Raw genomic sequence first — 21407 nt, forward strand, 5'->3', positions numbered from 1 at the left:
ACACACGTTATCATTCCGCTTGCCATCTGGTGGCATGTAACGGTGCCAATGGAACTAAATCAAGTTTTTCACTTTGTTTCAAAAGAGAGATGCTTAGTAAGCACAGCTTTTGGTTCCTTTCCCGCACATGGCAATGGCTGTGACACAGCCTGCTGGGAGAGGACTGCGGCCCTGCCCGGGCTGTGTGTCTTCTGGCATAATTCTTGCTAGCCATCTTTCCCTGTCTCTCGATGGACATTGCATTTGCTTTTGCTGACCTTACACATTTCTCACCTTGTCACATTTGGTTCCAGCCACTAGGCAGGACACATCTCCTCCCAGGCGCTTGGCTGCCGTGATGGTGTTTAGAGTGATGGGGGCCAGGGAGTCATTGGAGTGCTCAGCTATCACCAGTGTACTCTGGAACCGCAGCAGAGAGGCCTACACGGGGGGGAACAGAGAGAAGGGGGAAAGAAAAAAACACAGAATTTTACCAAAGTTTTTTGCTATTTAATCTAATTGTTAAGCGTGCATGTTTTAAAGAAGAAGATTTTGTAGATACCACTTTTTTAAATGTTTACATTTTTATTATTATTATTTTCATTGGAGTGGCAGACATACAGAGAGAAGGAGAGACAGGGAGGAAGATCTTCCATCCGATGATTCACTCCCCAGGTGGCCACAACGGCTGGAGCTGAGCAGTTCTGAAGCCAGGAGCCCAGAGCCTCTTCTGGGTCTCCCACACAAGGTGCAGGGTACCAAGGCTTTGGGCCATTCTCGACTGCTTTCCAAGGCTACAAGCAGGGAGCTGGACTGGAAGCAGGGCCACCAGGATGAGAATCAGCACCGATACGGGATCCCAGCGTGTGCGAGGACCTTAGCCACTAGGCTACCGTGCCGGGCCTGACACCACTCACTTCTATAAACATACTCAGGAGTGCATGTTTGGCATAATGGTTTTTGTTTTGTGTTTTGAAAGATTATTTTATTGCAAAGTCAGATATATAGAGAAAGGAAGAGGACAGAGAGAAATACCTGCCATCCGATGATTCACTCCCCAAGTGACCACACGGCCTGTGCTGCACAGATCCAAAGCCAGGAGCCAGGAGCTTCTTTCAGGTCTCCCACACGGGTGCAGAGTCCCAAGGCTTTGGGCCACCCTCGACTACTTTCCCAGGCCACAAGCAGGGAGCTGGACAGGACGCGGGACTGCCAGGATTAGAACTGGCACCCATATGGGATCCCGGTGTGTTCCATACGCGGACTTTAGCTGCTAGGCCAGAGCATCAGGTCCTATAGTGGTTTTTTAAAAATATATATATATATTTATTTTTATTGGAATGTCAGATACACAGAGAGGTGAAGAGACAGAGAAATATCTTCTGCCCAATGAGTCTCTCCCCAAGTGACTGCAACAGTCGGAGCTGAGCAGATTCTAAGCTAGCAGCCAGGAGCTTCTTCCGGGTTTCCCACACGGGTGCAGGGTCCCAAGGCTTTGGGCCATCCTTGACTGCTTTCCCAGGCCACAAGCAGGGAGCTGGATGGGAAGCGGGGCTGCCAGGATTAGAACTGGCACCCATATGGGATCCCAGCGTGTGCAAGGTGAGAACATTAGCCACTGGGCTACCTGGGCCCAATAAAAACTGTTTTTAGTAATATTCAGTTCCGGGCCTTGTGGGATGGCTTAATGGCTAAATCCTCACCTTGCAAGCACTAGATTCCATGTGGGCACTGGTTCCATGTGTCCCCGACAAAGCTCACACATGGGAGAGCCAGAGAAAGCTCCTGATTACTGCCCTTAGGCCAGCCCAGTTTTGGCTGTTGCACCTATGTGAGGAGTGAACCAGCAGAAGCAAGATCTGTTTTTTTTGGTATGTCCCTTTCTCTCTCAATCTCTAATTTTTTCTTACGTTTTTAAAATGTATGCAAAAATTTGGCTTTACTTTCTGAAGTATCCTACCTTCATGGGATTGGTACTTTTTTAAGACCTCTCAGGGTAATGAAAAGTGCTCAGGAGCTCTTTAACAATGATTGCTACAAACTCTCCTTCCAAAAACCAGCATTCAGGGCTGGTGCTTGTGGTGACGTGGGAAAAACCACTGCCTGCCCCAGCTGCTGCACTCCAATCCAGCTCCCTTCTGGCCTGGAGGAAGCAATGGAGGATGGCCCAAGTGTGGAGCCCCTGCCACCCATACAACAAACCCGGAGAAGACCCTGGCTCCTGCTTTCAGCCTGGCCCCGTCTCAGCTGCCGCACCATTTGGGGAATGAACCAGTGCATGGAACATTCACTCATTCATTCATTCTCTCTCCCTCCCTCCCACTAATTCTTTCAAATTAAAAAAAAAAATCTTAAAATCTAGAAATTCACAATTCATAATTTCTACACCTGCAATTTCTACATCTGCTTATTTTTGTATCCCCCGAAAGTAACACAATGTTCCTTTTCCAATATACATCAGTAGACTTAAGTATACAGTCTTTTTTTCTTTTTTAATCAGAAGAGTACCATATCTTATAAAGGACACTATAATTAATACCCAGTAGCAAAATTTATGATTCAAATCACATTTCACAAGATTTGCCAGTAACAAACTATTTATTACCAATATAATTCAGACACTATATTTTTGATTATGTTTCATACATCATTTACCATAAAAATTATGAGATTTCCATCACCATATGAAGACTAAATCCAAGATTTGGTGGCAGGAGGCCCATATTTGCTGTAAAGTATAGCTCTATCAAGATAAATGGGATAGTTTTCCTAAGAAATTGTCAAACTTTTCAGAATTTCAAGTGAGACAATTCGAGGCTTGGGTGGATAGAGCTCCTGACAGCGTGGCGACTGCTGCGGGTACTTGAGTCAGGTCAGACTCAGTGCTTGGGACCCTAGTTCCAGCCACTGCTGCTAAGTGGTGAGTGAATCCTGGGGGATGGCGAGCTCTGGGGCTTTGGGGGTATGGAATTACTGCCTAGAGACATCCACTAATAAGGCCATTCATTGTAGGGACTCCCAATGACAGGGCCACTATACTTGCAGGTAAGCAAGGGGACTGAGACCTGGTGGTTTGGAGGGGAGAGACCAGAAGATCTGTATGGGTCAGACTGATTCACCACCCCACATGGGAGTCCTAAGATGGGCTTGGTAGCATGGAACATTGCTGACCACCACACGCCAGTCCACAAGGAAACTAGGGCTGGGGACCTGTCTAGCAGGGCTAGGTCCCCAATACCTGAGTTTCGGGACAGGGGACGGGTCACATTAAGCAGGGCCATGATCCTAACCAGCACGCGAGAACCATGTCTAGAGTTAGACTCTGTGGGCCATATGTGGGCCAAACCCTGTTGAAATACAAGTTCCACTAGTTAGCTCATGAGTTGTGGTGGGGATGGGCTGAGTTAGTGACCATGGAACCTGCCAACACTCATGAGTACAGAGACCGAGAACAGTCTGGGCAGGTCCAGACTGCCACACCTGCATGTGCATCCTAAAATAGGCTGCACCATTCACCAGTTCATACAAGGCCAAGATGGAGGGGCAGGTTATGTCAGGCAAGGGCGTAGCACCCGCTGGCATGCATGAGATCTGGGTCTGGGAGAGGGCCAAGTGGAGGAAGGTGGGTAACTCCCCTGGTGGGTCATAGTTCCCGCTGGTGAGCATGTGGTCCAGGCATGGGGTTGGGCAAGCTGAGGAGGTAGCTCCAAATGATGGCAAATGTGTGAGCTGGTTTTGGAAGGGGGTGGACAGGGCAGGGCCAAGCAAACCTTGGCTTACCAGCAAGTGTAGAAACCAGGCTGGAGCACAAGTCTTGTCAGGCTAGGCTGTCACACCTACCAGTTTGCATGAGCCAGGGAAAGGAGCAAGGCCAAGTTCCAGTACCTGCCATTGAGAGCTGAGACTGGGGGCAGGCCGGGGCAGGCCAGGCTGTAGCATCCAAAGGCAAAGGCTAAGACAGGTGAACTATGCCAAGCTGGATCAGAGCAACCACTGGCACGTGCAAGTTCTATGGCTGGAAACAGACCTGGTTGGGAGCTAAGCGGACACCTTGGTTGGGCTGTGATTCCCACCAGTGAGAGTGAAGGTTAGAGTGAGGGATGATATTTGGTCTGGACACGGCTGCAGTGTCCCTCGGCACATGTGTGGACTGGGTCTGGGGTGCGTCAGACTGGGCTAGAATCCTGCACTCACCAGTGCTCATGAGAACCAGAGTAGGTATAAGATAGGCTAGGCCAGTTCTCTGCCCCTGCTGATCCTTGTGTGAGTTGTGTCTGGGTGTGGACCAGGCTTGACTGGGCCCAACAGTAAAAACCGGAATGGGTTGAAGGCCAGTGAGGGAAGGCCACTGTTTCTGCTAGGACAGGAGGTGGACTAAGCAGGGCTGGTCCATCAACCCACTGACGGGCACGAGATCTTGCACTGGGAGAGGTTCTGATGGAGGAACTTGGGCAACTCCTCTGTCAGGACACAGTCCCTGCAGGTGAGTGCAAGAACTACAGTTGCAAGCAGCCAGACCAGGCCAGGGAATGGTACCCACCAGCATACATTTGACGCAGGTCAAGGGCAAACCAGGTAGGGCCAGTTCACATCACCAGCTGGTGAATCCGAGCACCAGAATGAAGTGTAGGTCGGGACAGGTTGGGTCACAACACGTGCCAGTTCACATGAGGGCAAAGACTAGGGGCCGGCTGGGCTGGGCTAGACTTTAGCCCCAACCAGCATGAGCTGGGACTGGAGGTGGGCAGGACCAGGCCATGCTGGGCCAGGCTACAACACCCACTGGCAAATGTCGAAGTGAGACAGGCCATGCCAGACCAGGCGACAGCACCCACCAGCACACATGAGATCCAGGGATGGAGGGGGTGAATCCAGTAAAGGGTTTGCGAGGAGCTCCTCTGCTGGGACACCACTCCCACTGGTGAGCGTGAGAGTTGGGATTGGGGGCAGACTGGTTGGGTGCTACACCACCTGTTGGCCTCATGTAAGCAGGATCAGGGAAAAGCCAAGCTGGGTTGACTGTTCTTACTGGTGCATGCTCAAGCCAGAGTGGGTGTGGGTTGGTTGGGTTTAGCTGCAACATCAGCTGGCAGATGCTGGCATGGGGGGCAAATTCTGTCAAGTTAAACTGCAGAACCTGGGCCCAGCGCCGTGGCGCAAGTGGTTAAGGTCCTCGCCTTGAAAGCCCAGGATCCCATATGGGCGCCGGTTCTATCCCGGCAGCCCCGCTTCCTTTCCAGCTCCCTGCCTGTGGCCTGGGAAAGCAGTCGAGGACGGCCCAAAGCTTTGGGACCCTGCACCCGCGTGGGAGACCTGGAAGAGGCTCCTGGCTTCGGACCGGCATAGTATCGGCCGTCGCGCTCACTTGGGGAGTGAATCATCGGACGGAAGATCTTCCTCTCTGTCTCTCCTCTCTGTATATCCGTCTTTCCAATAAAAAAAATAATAAAAATAAATCTTTTTAAAAAAAAAACAAAACTGCAGAACCACCTGGAGAATGCAGAATCCAGGAATGGGTCTAGTAGGAAAACAGCAGACACCTCCCTCTTGAGTTGCCACTCCAACTGGTGTGCATAAGAACCAGGTCTGGAACAGGCATGGCTAGACAGAGTGGCACCTGCCGGCACATACGTAGGCTGGATAGTGGGGCTGACCGGATTGACTATGCTATAAGAGCAACTGACATGTATAAGTACTGAAAGGGATGTGGGATGGACTGGAACAGCCGGCTGTGCATACTGACAAGCCTGGGAACTAGGGCAAAAGGCGGGCCTGGTGGGGGTTATTGTGGGTCGCTCAGACTAGGCTGTAACTCCCACTGGTTTGCGTGAGGGCCGAGTGTGTGGTGAGCAGAGTAGGGCTGGGTTGTAATGCCCATTTGTTTGTGCAGACGACATGGCTGGAAACAGAACTGACCCAGCAATTGCAACCACCAGCATATGCATAAGCTGACTAGTGCGACAAACTATGCCAGACCCTGTATTGGCAGGCACACACAAGAATCAGGTCTGGGATCACCTCAGGTGAAGTTTCTTTGGGGATCCCCCCCAGCTGAACTGCTGGACTCAGAACCCCAACTATGGATTGCAGGCTCCATAGTCTGACATATGTGTCAGAGCTCTTCAGTAGCTTAGACGAAGCAGTGGACAGCATATCCAGGTGCACATGGAGGATACAGCAATGCATTGGAGTCTGCAGAGGACAACTGGTACCATAACAGAGGACGGAGGACAGAACAATTGATCAACTACCCCAGCCAAATGTTGGCAGTGAATATCTGGGCAAATGAAGACTATAAGATGGACTTCGGTCAACCAGTGGATTCTGGAGAGATTTCATCATGCTTGGAGTGCCGAGATCAGCAGTAATTCAGAACTGTTGAACTACCGAAACCTCTTGAGCAGGACCTTCATTGGGCACCCTGGGATGGTTGGGAGGCTGGGTGTGGCTTTTCCCTGTATCTCCCTACTTCCTCCAGATGCAGGAAGGAAAAAAAGAGAATGTGGAAACGGTTATCTCACCCACCTTCCTGTAACCCTTAACCCTTATCACCCTAATCAACTATATAAAAATCATCAAAAATAAAAAATAATTTCTGGTGAGACTGCATATTCATTTTCAAAGATTGTTCAACATTAGATGTGTAAGTAAATAACAATACAGTTAAGAACCTCCTCAAGGCACTGAAGTGATTGTTTTCCTAAGCAGGCTATATATTATAAAGATACTCTATGTTATTATACTGATTTCCTTTGCCATTTTTAAAATAGCAAGCTCCCTTCTAACCCAATGTCTCGTCTTCTGTTTTCTCTCACTGAGAAAGAAGTCACAGCATCCGGGCAAGGCTACACATCCCTGGATATCCGTGGGGGTGTGAGGCTGGAACTAAAGAAATGGGTCACTTTAGCGCTGATTGCTCAAGCTGGACTCCAGTTTCGTCACTGGCTGTGAATTAACTCACAGGTTTCCAAAAGACACTCCACAGAAAGGTGTAGAAACACACCCCGAGGGGCTGGTGCTGTAGTACATGGGATTAAGCCTCTGTGCCAGGTCACCTCCAATCCAGCTCTCTGATAATGGAAGACAGCCCATGTGCTATTGGAGAAGTTAACCAGAGACTGGAAGATGTCGCTCTCTTTCTCTCACTCTCTCCTTCCCCTGCCCCTTTCTCTCTCTCAGCCCCACTCACACACATACACATCTCTCCTCATAAATCCCTCTTGCCTCTGTAACTCTGCCTTTCAAATCAATCAATCGATCTTTAAAAAATAAAAAAGAAAGTACCTTGGGAATAAGGAATACAGGGATGTTAGCATCTCCCCGCCCAGCATTACTGGACTAAGCAGGTTGCTGCATCATCATATAAAACTCTGGGGCGTAAGGAGTCCCAGGCCACACAACCAGAAAACAGGGTCAGGTAACCCCAAGTCTAAGTAGTGTGACACAGGAGTGGCGATTCTTAATAGACTTCACATCCAATTTAGCTATGCTGTCTTATGCATCTGGTTCATTCCCATAAGATAACATGTTCTCCTGTTCAAAAGAAAAAAAAACACAGAAAAAATGCAATCTCATGGATCTCTTCCAGCTCTAAAATTCCCATAACTCTAAAATCCCTTTTTAAGTAGAAAAGTGGCATGGAATGAAATGAAAGAGTCAAAAGGCACAGACTCATTACCGCAAAGGTTTTTAAGAGGACCATTTTTCATTTTCTCTTCCAGCCTGGCGCCTCTCTGCACCTTAGCCCTCCCTTTAAACAAGTTACGGAAGGAAAAGGAGTCAAGTTCCTACCCGCTTAAAGAGAGCTACTTAATAAGGTAACAAGGCAACGCCCAGAACGGAATCTCCGGGAAACAATGCAGACTAAAGGAAAACTAATGAGAGGGGGCAGGCATAAGCCGCCACTTGGGACTCTGCGCGCCATTTCAGAGTTGCTGGCTCAAGCCTCGGCTTCCGGTAGAAGCACCCTCTGAGAGGCAGCAGGCAACGGCTCAAGTACTTGCCACCTGTTTGTTTGGGAGAGCAGGATGGAGTTTATTTAGCTTAGGCTTGGCACAGCTCCAGCTGTGACAGTCATTTGGGGAGTGAACCAGCAGGTGGAAGATCTCTGACTCCGCCTTTCAAATCAAATCAAATTAAATCTTTTAAGCAGATTTATCTGAAAGGCAACGAGAAAGAAAACAGAGTCTGTCCATTCACTGTTTCATCATCTAAATGGCAACAATGGCCAGTCTGAAGCCAGGAGCTTCTTCAGGGTCTTCCATGAGGATACAGGGGCCCAAGCACCTGAGCCATCTTCCAGCACTTTCCCGGGCGCACCAGCAGGGAGCTGGGCCAGAAATGCAGCAGCGGGGACTCAAAACCGCACCCATATGGGATGTTGGTGCTGTAACTCACTATGGCACAGCACCGGCCACTAAATTTTTTTTTACTTAATGCAGGTTGGCACCATAAGTTCCTGGTCAGCACCTTCACCTGGCCCCTCTAAACAGTGGAGTGTGAGTGCTATGACTTGCTCATTGGCCTGTCAAGCATGTTCTGATGTGTCAAGCTGTGACACTTTCAGCACATCCCCAGAAAAGCCCCGCCCCGCACCCTGCCCCCTTGACAGGAGCTGCTGTGACCTCTAACCCTCTCCGCTCCTACGAGATGGAATCTTTCCGGGGGACCCCGTCCTGGGTCTGATCTCTCTTCTGGGCTCAGAATTCCATGTTCTCAAATCTCAAGCACTTCTTTCTGTTCTTCTGGTGCCTTCGCATGGGCATTCAGTCCCATTGCAAAGCAGCCCCACCCTCCGTAGCTCCCACAGCCCACGCACACCTCCAGTCACTTGCCTCTGGTTTCTGTCCTCAGCAGAATGGCCAGAGTCACTTTTCAGGAGCAGCTGGCTCTCTCACTAGTGCTTGAGATTACTAATCCTCTCTGACACTCACGGCTCAATCTACCACCTACGTAAGAATGAGTCATAAACTCTGTGCATGTTGACATACACACAATACAGTTTCCAGTTCTGATCTCTCCTAATTGCCTACATCTGCCCTGTAACTGCCCACTTAGCACATCCAAACCTGAACTCACCTCTCCCCTTCTGCTCATTTCCCAGGCTCCTCCTGGGATGCACTGTGCTCTACCATGTTGACCAAACCATGACCGGGGAGTCACTCAGGATTTTCTGTCAACGCTTTCATCAATCTCTCACCACAACAACTCTTCCTTCTACACAGAGCGTGTCCTAAACCCACGCACTTCTCCCCATCACAGTGCAATGTGCCAGTGCAGGCCAGCACTCCTGTCTTGGAGAAGACCACTTCAGAGAGTTTGTGAAAAATGAAATTAAAAAGTAAGTCCATTTTGGTGCAAAAAAAAAAAAAAAAAACCCACGAAATCCGAGCACTTGCAAGATCTTCAGAAAGTTCAAGAAATGTGTGTATCCTGGAAAACTTACACATGAATTCCTGAAAGTTTTACACAAAATAAGTATTGCTTTGTAAAAATTATGTATCTTTTTATTTGAAAGAGAGAAAGAAGGTGTGGAGAAAACCACAATCTCTCATCCACTGGTTCACTCTCCAAATGGTTCATGGCTCCAACAGCCATGTCCGGGCCAGGCTGAAGCCACGAGCCAGGAACTCCATCTAGGTCTCCCACGTGGGTGGCAGTGTCCAAAGCATTTGAACTATCTTGGGGGCCCTTCTTCAGGTCATGAGCAAGAAGTGGGATCAGAAGCAGAGAAGCCAGTACTCCAACAACAGCTCCAATACAGGATGGCGGTGCCAGAGTGGTAGCTTAACCCACTGTGCCACAACACCAGCCTAAAGTGATTTTAATTCCATTTCTCCATGAACTTTCTGAAGCATTCTCACATGACTCCAAAAGTTTCCCAATCTTGCACCTGTAAAAAGTTTTGCTCCCCTCCAATCAGTTTCTCTTTGCTTGAACTTTCCACGAGACAAATCTAATGTGTTACTGCGCCCTGCTTCAGCCTCTTCAACTTCTTCCAGCCCCAGAGGACTGAGCTGACTGACGAGGTATGTGCTCTGGGGCCTACCCGCCTGCCTCTCCCGGCACACAGCCCTCTCTGTTTAACACCCAGTTTTCGGACACCTGTACTTCCCCGGGCCCCCGGCTTCCAGCCTTCCACACACTGTGGACACCTCCTCTGCTATGCTCTCCATCCGCCATGCAGGCCTCCTCCAGGGGCTCGGCGCAAACACCTGCAGTGGGGAAGAACCGAGGCTCTGGAGTCGAGCACTCTCACCACCACTGCTCTGTGCCTCAGAGCATTCTTCAAAAGCAAAAAATTGGAGCCCACCATGGTAGCCTAGCAGCTAAAGTCTTTGCCCTGCATGTGCCAGGATCCCATATGGGCACCAGTTCATGTTCAGCTGCTTCACTTCCCATCCAGCTCCCTGTTTGTGGCCTGGGAAAGCAGTCGAGGACGACCCAAGGCTTTGGGACTTGCACCCATGTGGGAGACCTGGAGAAGCTCCTGACTCCTGGCTTTGGATTAGCCAAGTCTCAGCTGTTGTGGCCACTTGGGGAGTGAACCAGCAGATGGAATTGCTTTCTCTCTCTCCTTCTCTCTATAATAAATCTGACTTTCCAAGAAAAATAAATATTTTTTAAATGAGCTAGGTATTATTAAAAAAAACTCCACAGTAAGAAATATCAATTTGATTTTGAAATGGGAAAAGAAATAAAACCCTTATTTCATATATATATATGTATATATATATACACACACACACACACACACAATTTGTTCCCTAAAATTTATTTGATTTGAAAGGCAGACAGAAGACACAGAGACCTACCATCTGTAGGTTCACTCCCCAAATGGCCGCGACAGTCTGGCCAACAGCAGGCTACCGCTGCACACCTGTTACAACAGCACAACTCCCCCACACTGACAACACCAAATGCTAATGAGCAGGTGGCGGGAAGGCGATAAGGCAAGGCCACCTGGGGAAACAGCTGGGCAGAGTCTTGTTATCTTCTTGCCTTACAATCCAAGGACAGCACGCCTTGGTTTTTAATCTTCTGTCCACACACAGACACTTGCACACAGAGGCCTACGGCATCCTTGTTTCTAACTGCCAGTACCTGGCAGCGACCAAGGCATGTATCTGTCAGCGAACACATCACCTGTACACCAGCCAGCCTCTGAATAGCAGTAGTCCAAAGTGGAAAGGAAGCAGCGGTCAAGTCACAACAGACATGGAGGGCCCTCAGGTTCATGTCCCTTAGTGAAAATCAGCCCATGGGAACAGTTACAGGCTGCAGGGTTCAAGCCCACAGCACTCTGGGTAGGGCACAGAAATTGTGAGAAAGCAGGGGTCACCAAGGAGCGGGGTAGGGATAAGCAGAGTGCAGAACTGGCAGTCAGGGAGCCAACCCCGTGTGCTACCGGAGCGAAGGATACACATCACTGGACATTTGTTCAAACCCCCTGGAAGGCAATCACCGTGGACCCAAAGGTAAGCCGAGGAGCTCAACAATGAGGCAGTTTTATCAACAGCAACACTGCGTGAGGATGGCAGGGAGGCTGTGGGTGGAGAGGGCAGGGCCTACGTGTGAGTGCTCTCCATTTTCTGCTGGAGTTTGTTAAGATATAAAGTCTGAAAACCACGCTGTGGTGCAGTGCACTAAGTCGTCAACCTGTATTGCCAGCAACCCAAATGCTCCACTTCTGATTCAGCATCCTGCTAACATGCCTGGGAAGTCTGTGGAGGATGGCCCAAGCACTTAGGGCCCCGCACCATGGGGAAATCTGGCCCAGCTGTAGCTGCTGAGGCCACTGGTGAAAAAAAACAAGGCTGGGGCCCAGCGGCTAAAGTCCTCACCTTGAAAGCACCAGGATCCAATATGGGTGCCAGTTTTAATCCCTGCAGCTCCACTTCCTATCCAGCTCCCTGCTTGTGGCCTGGGAAAGCAGTGGAAGAGAGCCCAAAGCCTTGGGACCCTGTGCCCGAGTGAAGAGCTGGAAGAAGTTCCTGGATCTTGGCTTTGGATCAGCTCAGCTCCAGCAGCTGTGCTCACTTCGGGAGTGAACCATCGGACAGAGGATCTTCCTCTCTGTCTCTCCTCCTCTCTCTATATCTGACTTTGCAATTAAAAAAATAAATAAATCTTAAAAAAAAAAAAACAAGGCTGGAAGACCTCTGTTTCTCTCTATCTCTGTAATTCTTTCACATAAATTTTATATACACATGCATACATATATATATTTTTTAAGGAAAGCCTATTTAAAAATTTATTCTGTTACTTTAAAAAAAATCCTTTTGGGGTCAGTGTGGTGATACAGCATACTAATCTTCTGCCTGCTGTGTTGGCATTCCATACGGGTGCCAGTTTGTGTTCTGGCTGCTCCACTTCCCATCCAGCTCCCTGCTTGTTGCCTGGGAAAGGAGTCGAGGACGGCCCAAAACCTTGGGACCCTGCACCTGCATGGGAGACCCAGAAGAGGATTTTGCTTTGGAATCAGCTCAGTTCTAGTCATTGTAGCCATTTGGGGAGTAAACCAGCAGATAAGATCTCTCATTCTCTCTCCATCGTTCTGAAAATAAAAAACAAACAATAAATCTTAAATAAAAGCATCCTTGCAGGGCAGGCATTTGGCCTGGAGGTGAAGACAGCTGCACCCTGTGTCGGAGCAGCCGGGCTGAGCTCAGGCTCCAGGACTGCAGCTTCCTGCGGAGGCAGGCCCTGGAAGGCAGCATGGCGACACTGAGTTCCCAACTCCTGGCTTTAGCTGCAACCCGGGCCCAGTCATCGTGGCCATGTGGGGAATGGACCAGCAGAAGGGAGCTCTCTCTGTCCCCCAAATTAGTGAACAACAAAAATGAAAACATCTGTTACAATTTCATCTATACATTCTGCTATGAAAGCAATTTTGACTCTCAGTCGGCCATTCTCCAGTTCATGTGGACCACACAAAGAAGCTCAATGGCTGTTTGCTTAATTCGCCAAAGACTGACCGTGCAGCAAGCACCGCACACACTGCCGCCTCCACACCACGCCCTTTGTGGGAGCTTACTGACGAGTTCCCGGGGGACACACCCACAGGGGACCAAGAGTAGGGTGAATAGCCACGCAGCCCACACAGATGCCCAGGGAGCCCTGGGGAGACAACACTGGAGTTGCCAGGAACCCAAGCAAGGGGCCTGTGAATTTTCAGTTCCTGCTCAAACATTTCATTCTTAACTGCCAAAGCCCCTTCAGAGTGCTCCACACACTGCATACAGACCCCTGTGGATTAGTAGGTTGCTAGCTATCAAACTAACATGATGATGCTTTTATTCCTGCTTCTAGCTTAATCCTTGAAATAATGTCAGAGCCAGCTTTGTGACAAAGTAGGTTAAGCCACCAACTGCAGTGCCAGTATCTCATTTGGGTGCCAGGTCAAGGCATAGCTGCTCTACTTATCCTGCTCCCTGGTCAGGAGCCTGGAGAAGCAGCAGAGGATGGCCCAAGGGCTTGGACCCAGCACCCACCTGGGAGACTCAGATGGTGCCCCTGGCTCCTGGCTTCAGCTGCCCCAGCCCCAGGCACTGCAGCCATTTAAGGAATGAACAAAAGGATGGAGGCTAACCACCCCCCTAAGTGTATGTAACTGCTTTTCAAAGAAATAACACTTTCTCAAACATATTTTTAAAAGCAAAATACATATCTAACAAGAACATACACAACAGGAACAGAATGAGAGCATTTTTTTTAAATTCAAGAATGATGTTTTTACTGTAGAGAAGTTCCTTCCTCTTCCCTGTCTCAGGTGATGACTGTATCGGGAAGCACCTCAGCTGACAGGGTGACTCACACCCCCCTCAAGCTGACGCCATCCTTATCTGCTCCCCAATACCCTGCGCAACTCTCGGTGGAACCCACCTCACTGCAAACAACATGTCCAGAGCCAGCCTGCTCCTGTGCCTGTCCTTATGGCCGCATGGACCCGCCGGCCCTGGGTCTGTCCCAACGGCTCTGGGTCTGTCCTGACGGCTCTGGGTCTGTCCCCGACGACCCTGGGTCTGTCCTGACGACCCTGGGTCTGTCCTGACGGCTACCGTGGACTCGCCAGCCGTGGACCCGCCAGCCCTGGGTCTGTCCCGACTGCCCTGGGTCTGTCTCGACGGCCGCCGTGGACTCGCCAGCCCTGGGTCTATCCCAACGGCCACCACGGACCTGCCTGAATGCCTCACACCTGGCACACAATGCTTATTGACTAACTGAAAAGCTTTCCCAAGACAAATAGAGACTGCAGACCAACTGTTCCCGCAGTCACTGATAACATCGAGGCACACACAAAGATTCCTAAACAGCATGTCAACACATACACCCTGTGAGGCTCGGGTCTTGACAAGGCTGCACGCCTTCGAGTAAGGTGTCAAGGTTTCCTTCCACTCGGCACCTCTGCAGGCCAACGCTGAGAAAGAATGTGCACACGTCAAGTCTGCTGTCGCATTTTCTCCCTGGCGATACCAATCCCAATATCTTGGGCATCAACCACCACCTCACTGCATTTACACTGCGGTGTTTTACGATTCCTGCTGTGACTTTAACTACACGTTCAAGTGTAAACTAGCAGACGGGAGAAGGAAAAAAAGCATCTGGAAGGCCAGCACAGTGCAAAGGTGATAGGAACAGTCTGGTTATAAGTGTTTATTTACTCCCATCGCATCTACACTGCTCCATCAATACATACTTAAATGGGTATAGATTAAAAAAATGAACCCATGGGAAATATGGGTACTAATATTATCAATAACCTCAATTATATCCTTAATATTACTGCACTTTTGTCTGAAATTGATGACCCAGAAATAGCTGTAATAATAGACCTCCTATGTAAGTTATGCTGTGACTTAGTAATGGATATAGTATGTATGTTGGAGTTTTTGAGCGGAGGTGACTCCATCTTCCTGAACTACTGGTGAAATGGGGCTCCTCTCCTATCGCTGCTGTCAGACTCCATGTGTGCAAGCCCTGCCTTATCATTCTGGTCAAGTAGCTCCCATGTGCATAAGCCCTCTCCTCTCACTCCTGTCACAAAGCCCTAACATACGTAAGCATGTCAGGAAAAACAAGTTATGGTAAAAATGATAAAAGAAGAAGAAAATGTGTCTTGATAAATATGCAAAAAGACATGTTTTTCAGAACTAAGAGAAAGCAGATGTTATTGATAGATAACATGTAATAACCAATCAAAATGTTGTAACAACTGCTTGCCTGACCCCCTGAATTGTATAAAAACCCATGCCTTGGTCCCAGTCACTGAAGCCAGCAGGCTCCCACGAGGCTGGAACCAAAGCCCAGCAGACTTCCACGAGAACGAAGTCAAGGGCGCTCTCGGTGGCTCCCCTCGTCCTGTTCGGTGTGTGCTCGCTTGAATAAAAGCTTGATTGCAAAGCATCCACTCTCTCGACTCTGTGGCGTTTGTTCGAGTGACTGGGCTCGGTGTTCACGACAAAAGGCAGTGCCTGAGACACGACACCCCACACAGGCTTCATTTCATGTTCCGGCTGCTCCAGTTCCAACACAGATCCCTGCTGGCGGCCGGGAACAGCACAGGAAGATAATCCAAGTGTCTGAGTCCCTGAACCCAGCTTGGAGAGCTAGATGAAACTTCTACCTTTGGCCTAGAAGCCTAGTCCTGGCTGCAGCAGCCTTCTACAAAGTGATTCAGCAAAGGACTCTTTCTCAGAATAAATACATACTTCTCAAAAAAAAAAAAAAAGAGGGGGCACGGTGGTTTGGCAGCTAAAGTCCTTGCCTTGCACACGCCAGGATCCCATACGGGCACCGGTTCTAATCCCAGCAGCCCCACTTCCCATCCAGCTCCCTGTTTGTAGCCTGGGAAAGCAGTCGAGGACGGCCCAAAGCCTTGGGACCCTGCACCCGTGTGGGAGACCTGGAAGAAGTTCCTGGCTTCGGATCGGCACAGCTCCAGCCGTTGCGGTCACTTGGGGAGTGAATCATCGGACGGAAGACCTTCCTCTCTGTCTCTCCTGCTCTCTGTATATCTGACTTTCCAATAAAAATAAAAATAAATCTTAAAAGAAGAAAGAATAACTTTGGGGCAAGCACAGTGACACAATAAGTTAAGCGGCCACCGTGGTGCTGGAATCCTGTATCTGAGTACAGCTAGACTCCGGCACCCCCTGGTGCTCGTGAGAGCCAGGGTGGGTATAGGATGGGCTGGGCCAAGTCTCAGCTCTTCAACCAGGTGTGGTTGGGTGTGGCAACAGAACTGGTGTGGCTGGTTGAGCAAGGCCACTGTTCCTTCCAGGACAGGAGGTAAACTAAGTCAGCCTGGTCCAAGGACCCTATGGTGTGTGCAAGTTCTGCCACTGGGAGGAGACCGGACAGAGGAGCTTGGGGATCCCCTATCAGGATGCAGTCCCTGCAGGTGAACACAAGAACCAAGGCAAGAAGCCGCCCAGACCAGGACAGGCCACAACACCTACTGGCATACAAGCGGGTCAGGGCTGGGGGCGGGCCAGGCTGGTCCAGTTCATAACACCCACTGGCAGATTTGAGAATTAGGATGGGGTGCAGGATAAGCCAGGTCAGGTTACAGCACCAGCCAGTTCACATTAGGGCCAGGACTGAGAGCCGGTTGGGCCAGGTAGGGCAGTAGCATCCGCCAGCACAAGCTGGAACTGAGAGTAGACCAGGCCAGGCAAGGCTACAGCACTTACTGGTAAATGCTGAGGTGAGATGGACCATACCAGACTGGGCTGCAGCATCCACCAGCACACATGAGGCCAAGGGCAGTGAGGGGACTTGTGGGGGGACTGTGGGAATCCTGCTGGTGAGCATTTGAGAGGGGACTGGGGGCAGACCAGGCTGGAAAGGGACACAATACCTAATGGCCTATATGTAGGCTGGGTTGGGAGGAGAGCCAAGCTAGGCTAACCAACGTACCTAACTAGTACATGCATAGGCCAGAGTAAGTGCAGATTGGTTGGGATTTGCCACAGCATCAGCTGGCAAGTCCTGTCAAGCTAGACTGCAGAACCACCAAGAGAGTGCAAGGTCCGGAACTGGGAGTGGGCCCAGCAGGGAAACTGTGGGCACTTCTCACATGGGCTGCAGCTCCCACTGGTGAGCATGAGAACCAGGGCTGGGGGCGAGCCTGGCTGGACAGGTGGTGGCACCTGCTGGCATGAGTGTAGGCTGGAGGGTGGAGTTGGTTGGGTTGAGCTAGGCTTCAATGCCCAATGGTATGTATGAGAGCTGGATGGGATATGGGACATACCAGACCAGTCTACTGCACATGCTATCAGGCACTGAAATCACACTTGGGAGCCAGCTTAGTGGGGGTTACTGTGGCGAAGAGAGGGGTCACTCTGACTGGGCTGCAACTCCCACCGGTGTGAGAGCCAAATGTGTGGTGGGCAGGGTTGGGCTGGGCCACAGCATCTATTGGTTTGCATAAGAGATGGGGCTGCAGATAGATCTGACCTAGCAATTATAACTATCAATGTGTGGGTAAGCTGATATGGGTGACAGAATGAGCCGGAAGCCATACTGGCAGGCACACATAAGAGTCAGGTCTGGGATCATATCAGACGAGATTTCTTTGAGGACTCCGCCCCCAATGGGACCACTGGACTGGCTCTGGCAATGGAGTTCATGTGTCAGAACTTGACCTCCTCGGTGACTTAAGATAAAACAGTGGACAGCAAACCCAGGTGCACATATAGGATCTGGCAGTCCATTGGGACCTGCAGAGGACACCTGGTGTCACAGCAGAGGAAGGAGGGCAGAACAAGTTGATCAACTATCCCAGCAAAGTGTTGTCAGCAAATCTCTGGTGAATGGAGACTCTGAGGTGGACTGTGTCAGCCAATGGACCTTAGAAGGATTTCCTCCTCCTTGGATTGGTGAGGTGGACAGCATTGCAGAACTACCGAAACCACTCCACATCAGAGACCCACGGATCACATTGGGTGATCACATTCCCCCTTCATGGATCCTGAGGCAGTTGGGAGGCTGGGTGTGGCTTCTCCCCTTGTCTCCTCCTTCCCCAGACACAGGAGGAAGAAAAAGGTGTGGAAATAATGGCGTCACCCACTTTCCCCTAATCTTCAACCCTTCCCACTGTGATCAACAACGCAATCATCAAAAATAAAATGTAATAAAAAGAAAAACTAAAATAAAGACCCCACCAGAGTGCCCAGCTGCATTTCAAGGAGCCCAGCCTCCTGTTCGTTTCAGTCCAGCCTCCTGCTGATGCAGACCCTTAAAAGGACCAGCGGGGCACAGGCAGCTGGGTTCCTCCCACCTCGGTGGGAGGCCTGGAGTGAGCTCCCAGCCTCATCACTGCAGATGTCTGGGGAGCAAACCAGCAGAGCTCACTACATTTAAAGTCAATTTTTTAGTATCCGTGTCTTTTTTTTTCTTTTTAAGATTTGCTTTTATTACAAAGGCAGATTTATAGAGAGAAGTAGATACTGAGAAAAAGATCTTCTGTCCCCTGCTTCACACCCCAAGTGGCTGCAACGGTCAGAGCTGAACTGATCTGAAGCCAGGAGCCAGGAGCTTCTTCTGGGTCTCCCACTTGGCTGCTAAAATCTTTGCCTCATTCGCAGCAGGATCCCATATGGCTGCCAATTCATGTCCCAGCTGCTCTGCTTCCCATCCAGCTCCCTCCCTGTGGCCTGGGAAAGCAGTCAAGGACGGCCCAAAGCCTTGGGACCCTACACCCACGTGGGAGACCCGGAAGAAATTCCTGGCTCCTGGCTTTGGACTGGCTCAGCTGTGGCTGTTGTGGCCATATGGGGAGTGAACCAGAGGACGGAAGATCTTTGTCTCTCCTCTCTCTGCAAATCTGCCTTTCCAATAAAAATAACTAAATCTTTAACAAAAAATACATATGTTTCTGTACTAAATACTGCAACCTCTTAAGTGCTAAAACATAGCAGCTTTTAATCATGAATAGAAATGTTCTACGGCATTGATTATCATATCACTGCACTTTAAAAACAGTCAAGACTGTCGGGGGACACACGGGCAGGCAGCAGAACGTTACTGAAGTCACATTCTGCAATACATTTTCTCTGCAACAAGCACACCAAACCGGCCCGCTTTCTTCTTTAAGAATTTAGAGTCTGCCTGTCATTAGTGGAGTTCAATGTCATCCGTCAATGTGAGACAGCGGCCTCTGGGAAACATCATGTCCTGCACACCTTCTGATTCATGACACTTCTTCCCCGTCGGGTAGCGGACACAGGGACAAGGGCACTCAGATGACCTGAAATGTGTTACCTCACTGGGCACATAAAATATTTTTTGCCACCTCCTTGGAAGTCAACAAACCAATTTTTTTTTTAAACATTTATTTATTTTGGGGCCCGGTACGGTGGCCTAGCAGCTAAAGTTCTTGCCTTGAAAGCACCGCAATCCCATATGGTTGCCAGTTCTAATCCCAGCAGCTCCACTTCCCATCCAGCTCCCTGCTTGTGGCCTGGGAAAGCAGTCGAGGACGGTCCAAAGCCTTGGGACCCTGCACCCACATGGGAGACCTGGAAGAGCTTCTGGCTCCTGGCTTAGGATTGGCGCAGCACCAGCCATTGTGGTCCCTTGGGGAGTGAGTCATCGGACGGAAGTTCTTTCTCTCTGTCTCTCCTCCCTGTATATCTGACTTTGCAATAAAAGTTAATAAAATCTTTAAAAAAAAAAAGATTTATTTATTTTTATTGGAGAGAGAAAGATCTTCTGTCCACTTGTTCTTTCCTCAAGTATCTGCAATAGCCGAAGCAGAGCCAATCCAAAGCCAGGAGTCAGGAATTTCCTCCAGGTCTCCCACGCGGGTGCAGGGTCCCAAGACTTTGGGCTGTCCTCGACTGCTTTCCCAGGCCACAAGCAGGGAGCTGGTTGAGAAGTGTAGTTGCCGGGATTAGAACTGGCGCCCATATGGGGTGAGCAGCAAATTAATAAAATAATTGTTACAAGCTCCTGACTTGGACCTGACACAGGTCTCGTCGTTACTGCAGGCATCTGAGGAGAGAACGAATAGACGGAAGCTCGATCTCTTGTTCTCTCCCATTCCTCTCTGCCTTTCAAGTCCAGGAAACAGAAACCCTTAAAAACCACCTTGGGGGGACAGGCATTCAATCTAGCTGTTAAAGAGTCCCATGACCAGTGCTGGGATACCTACTCCAGTTTCTGACTCCCAGCTTCCTGGTAATGCAGACCCCAAGAGCAGTGTTGACTCCAGTGCGCGTCCCTCACCCACACAAGAGACACAGATGGAGTTCCTGGCCACCGCAGACCTTTGGGGAATGAACAAACGGGTAGGAGCACTCTCCCTCTCCATCTTCCTGTGTCCTTGCCACTCTCTGAAATAATAATTTTTAAGAATTAAACACACGGGCCCGGCGGCGTGGCCTAGCAGCTAAAGTCCTTGCCTTGAACGCGCCAGGATCCCATATGGGCGCTGGTTCTAATCCTAGCAGTTCCACTTCCTATCCAGCTCCCTGCTTGTGGCCTGGGAAAGCAGAGGATGGCCCAAAGCCTTGGGACCCTGCACCCATGTGGGATACCCGGAAGGAGTTCCTGGATCCTGGCTTTGGATCGGCATAGCATCGGCCGTTGTACTCACTTGGGGAGTGAATCATCGGACAGAAGATCTTCCTCTCTGTCTCTCCTGCTCTCTGTAAATCTGACTTTCCAATAAATAAATAAATCTTAAAAAAAAAAGAATTAGGGCCCGGCGCGGTGGCGCAAGTGGTTAAAGGTCCTCGCCTTGTGTTGGGGGCACTGACCATTTCCTGCCCTGTGATTGGCCCTTTGCCCTGATTGGTGTGCCTTGGTTCTCTTTAAGTTGATTGGTCAAGTTTGACAGTTAAGCGGGGGGCTTGGCGGGGGAGGGGCTGGAGCGTAACGGATATAACGGTGATAACGGTCAACGAACAACGGTCACGACGGGACGGAGGAGCAGAATAAAAAGCGCCTTGGAGACTCTCTCAAGTGTCGGGTGATTTCTTCCGTGGGACGGGAGGACCCCCGATATCTGGTACCGTGACTCGGATAGAATATATCTGGTACCGTGACTCGGATAGAATATATCTGGTACCTTGACTCGGATAGAATATACCTGGTGCCGTGACTCGGATAGAAAGAAGATAACTGGCGCTGTGAATCGATAGAAGTCAGCTGGTGAACGCCAGGAAGGTAAGCTGAGCAGATCGCTCAGGGAGCCGCTTAGAGCGGGGAATTAGTTTACAACTGAGCTTTTTGCTCAGGAAGCCACAGCAGCGGGGGGGCCCATTTAAGCTGAGGTTTCAGGTTACCTCAGGGAGCCGCTGATAGCAGCGGGGACGTGCACGTCAAGTTCGCGGATTAGCGACGAGCCAAGTTCGCAGGGTAGCGACGAGTCGAGTTAGTCAAGTTCGCGGGTAGCGACGAGTTAGTCAAGTTCGCGGTGC

At 50.0% G+C, this 21407-nt stretch overlaps 1 protein-coding gene across 1 annotated transcript in view; it reads right to left on the bottom strand.

Annotated features, from left to right (window-relative positions):
• The window catches only part of ETFA (electron transfer flavoprotein subunit alpha), a 90852-nt gene that overhangs the window by 64120 nt on the left and 5325 nt on the right, over positions 1 to 21407 (bottom strand). The window contains exon 2 of the mRNA XM_040968493.1: positions 274 to 420. Coding sequence (XP_040824427.1) covers positions 274 to 420 — 147 coding nt within the window. The remainder of the gene's footprint in view (positions 1 to 273; positions 421 to 21407) is intronic.

This window comes from Ochotona curzoniae, unplaced genomic scaffold (genome assembly GCF_017591425.1).
Source record: "Ochotona curzoniae isolate NIBS_2020 unplaced genomic scaffold, NIBS_Ocur_1.0 scaffold_4701, whole genome shotgun sequence".
Taxonomy (NCBI): domain Eukaryota; kingdom Metazoa; phylum Chordata; class Mammalia; order Lagomorpha; family Ochotonidae; genus Ochotona; species Ochotona curzoniae.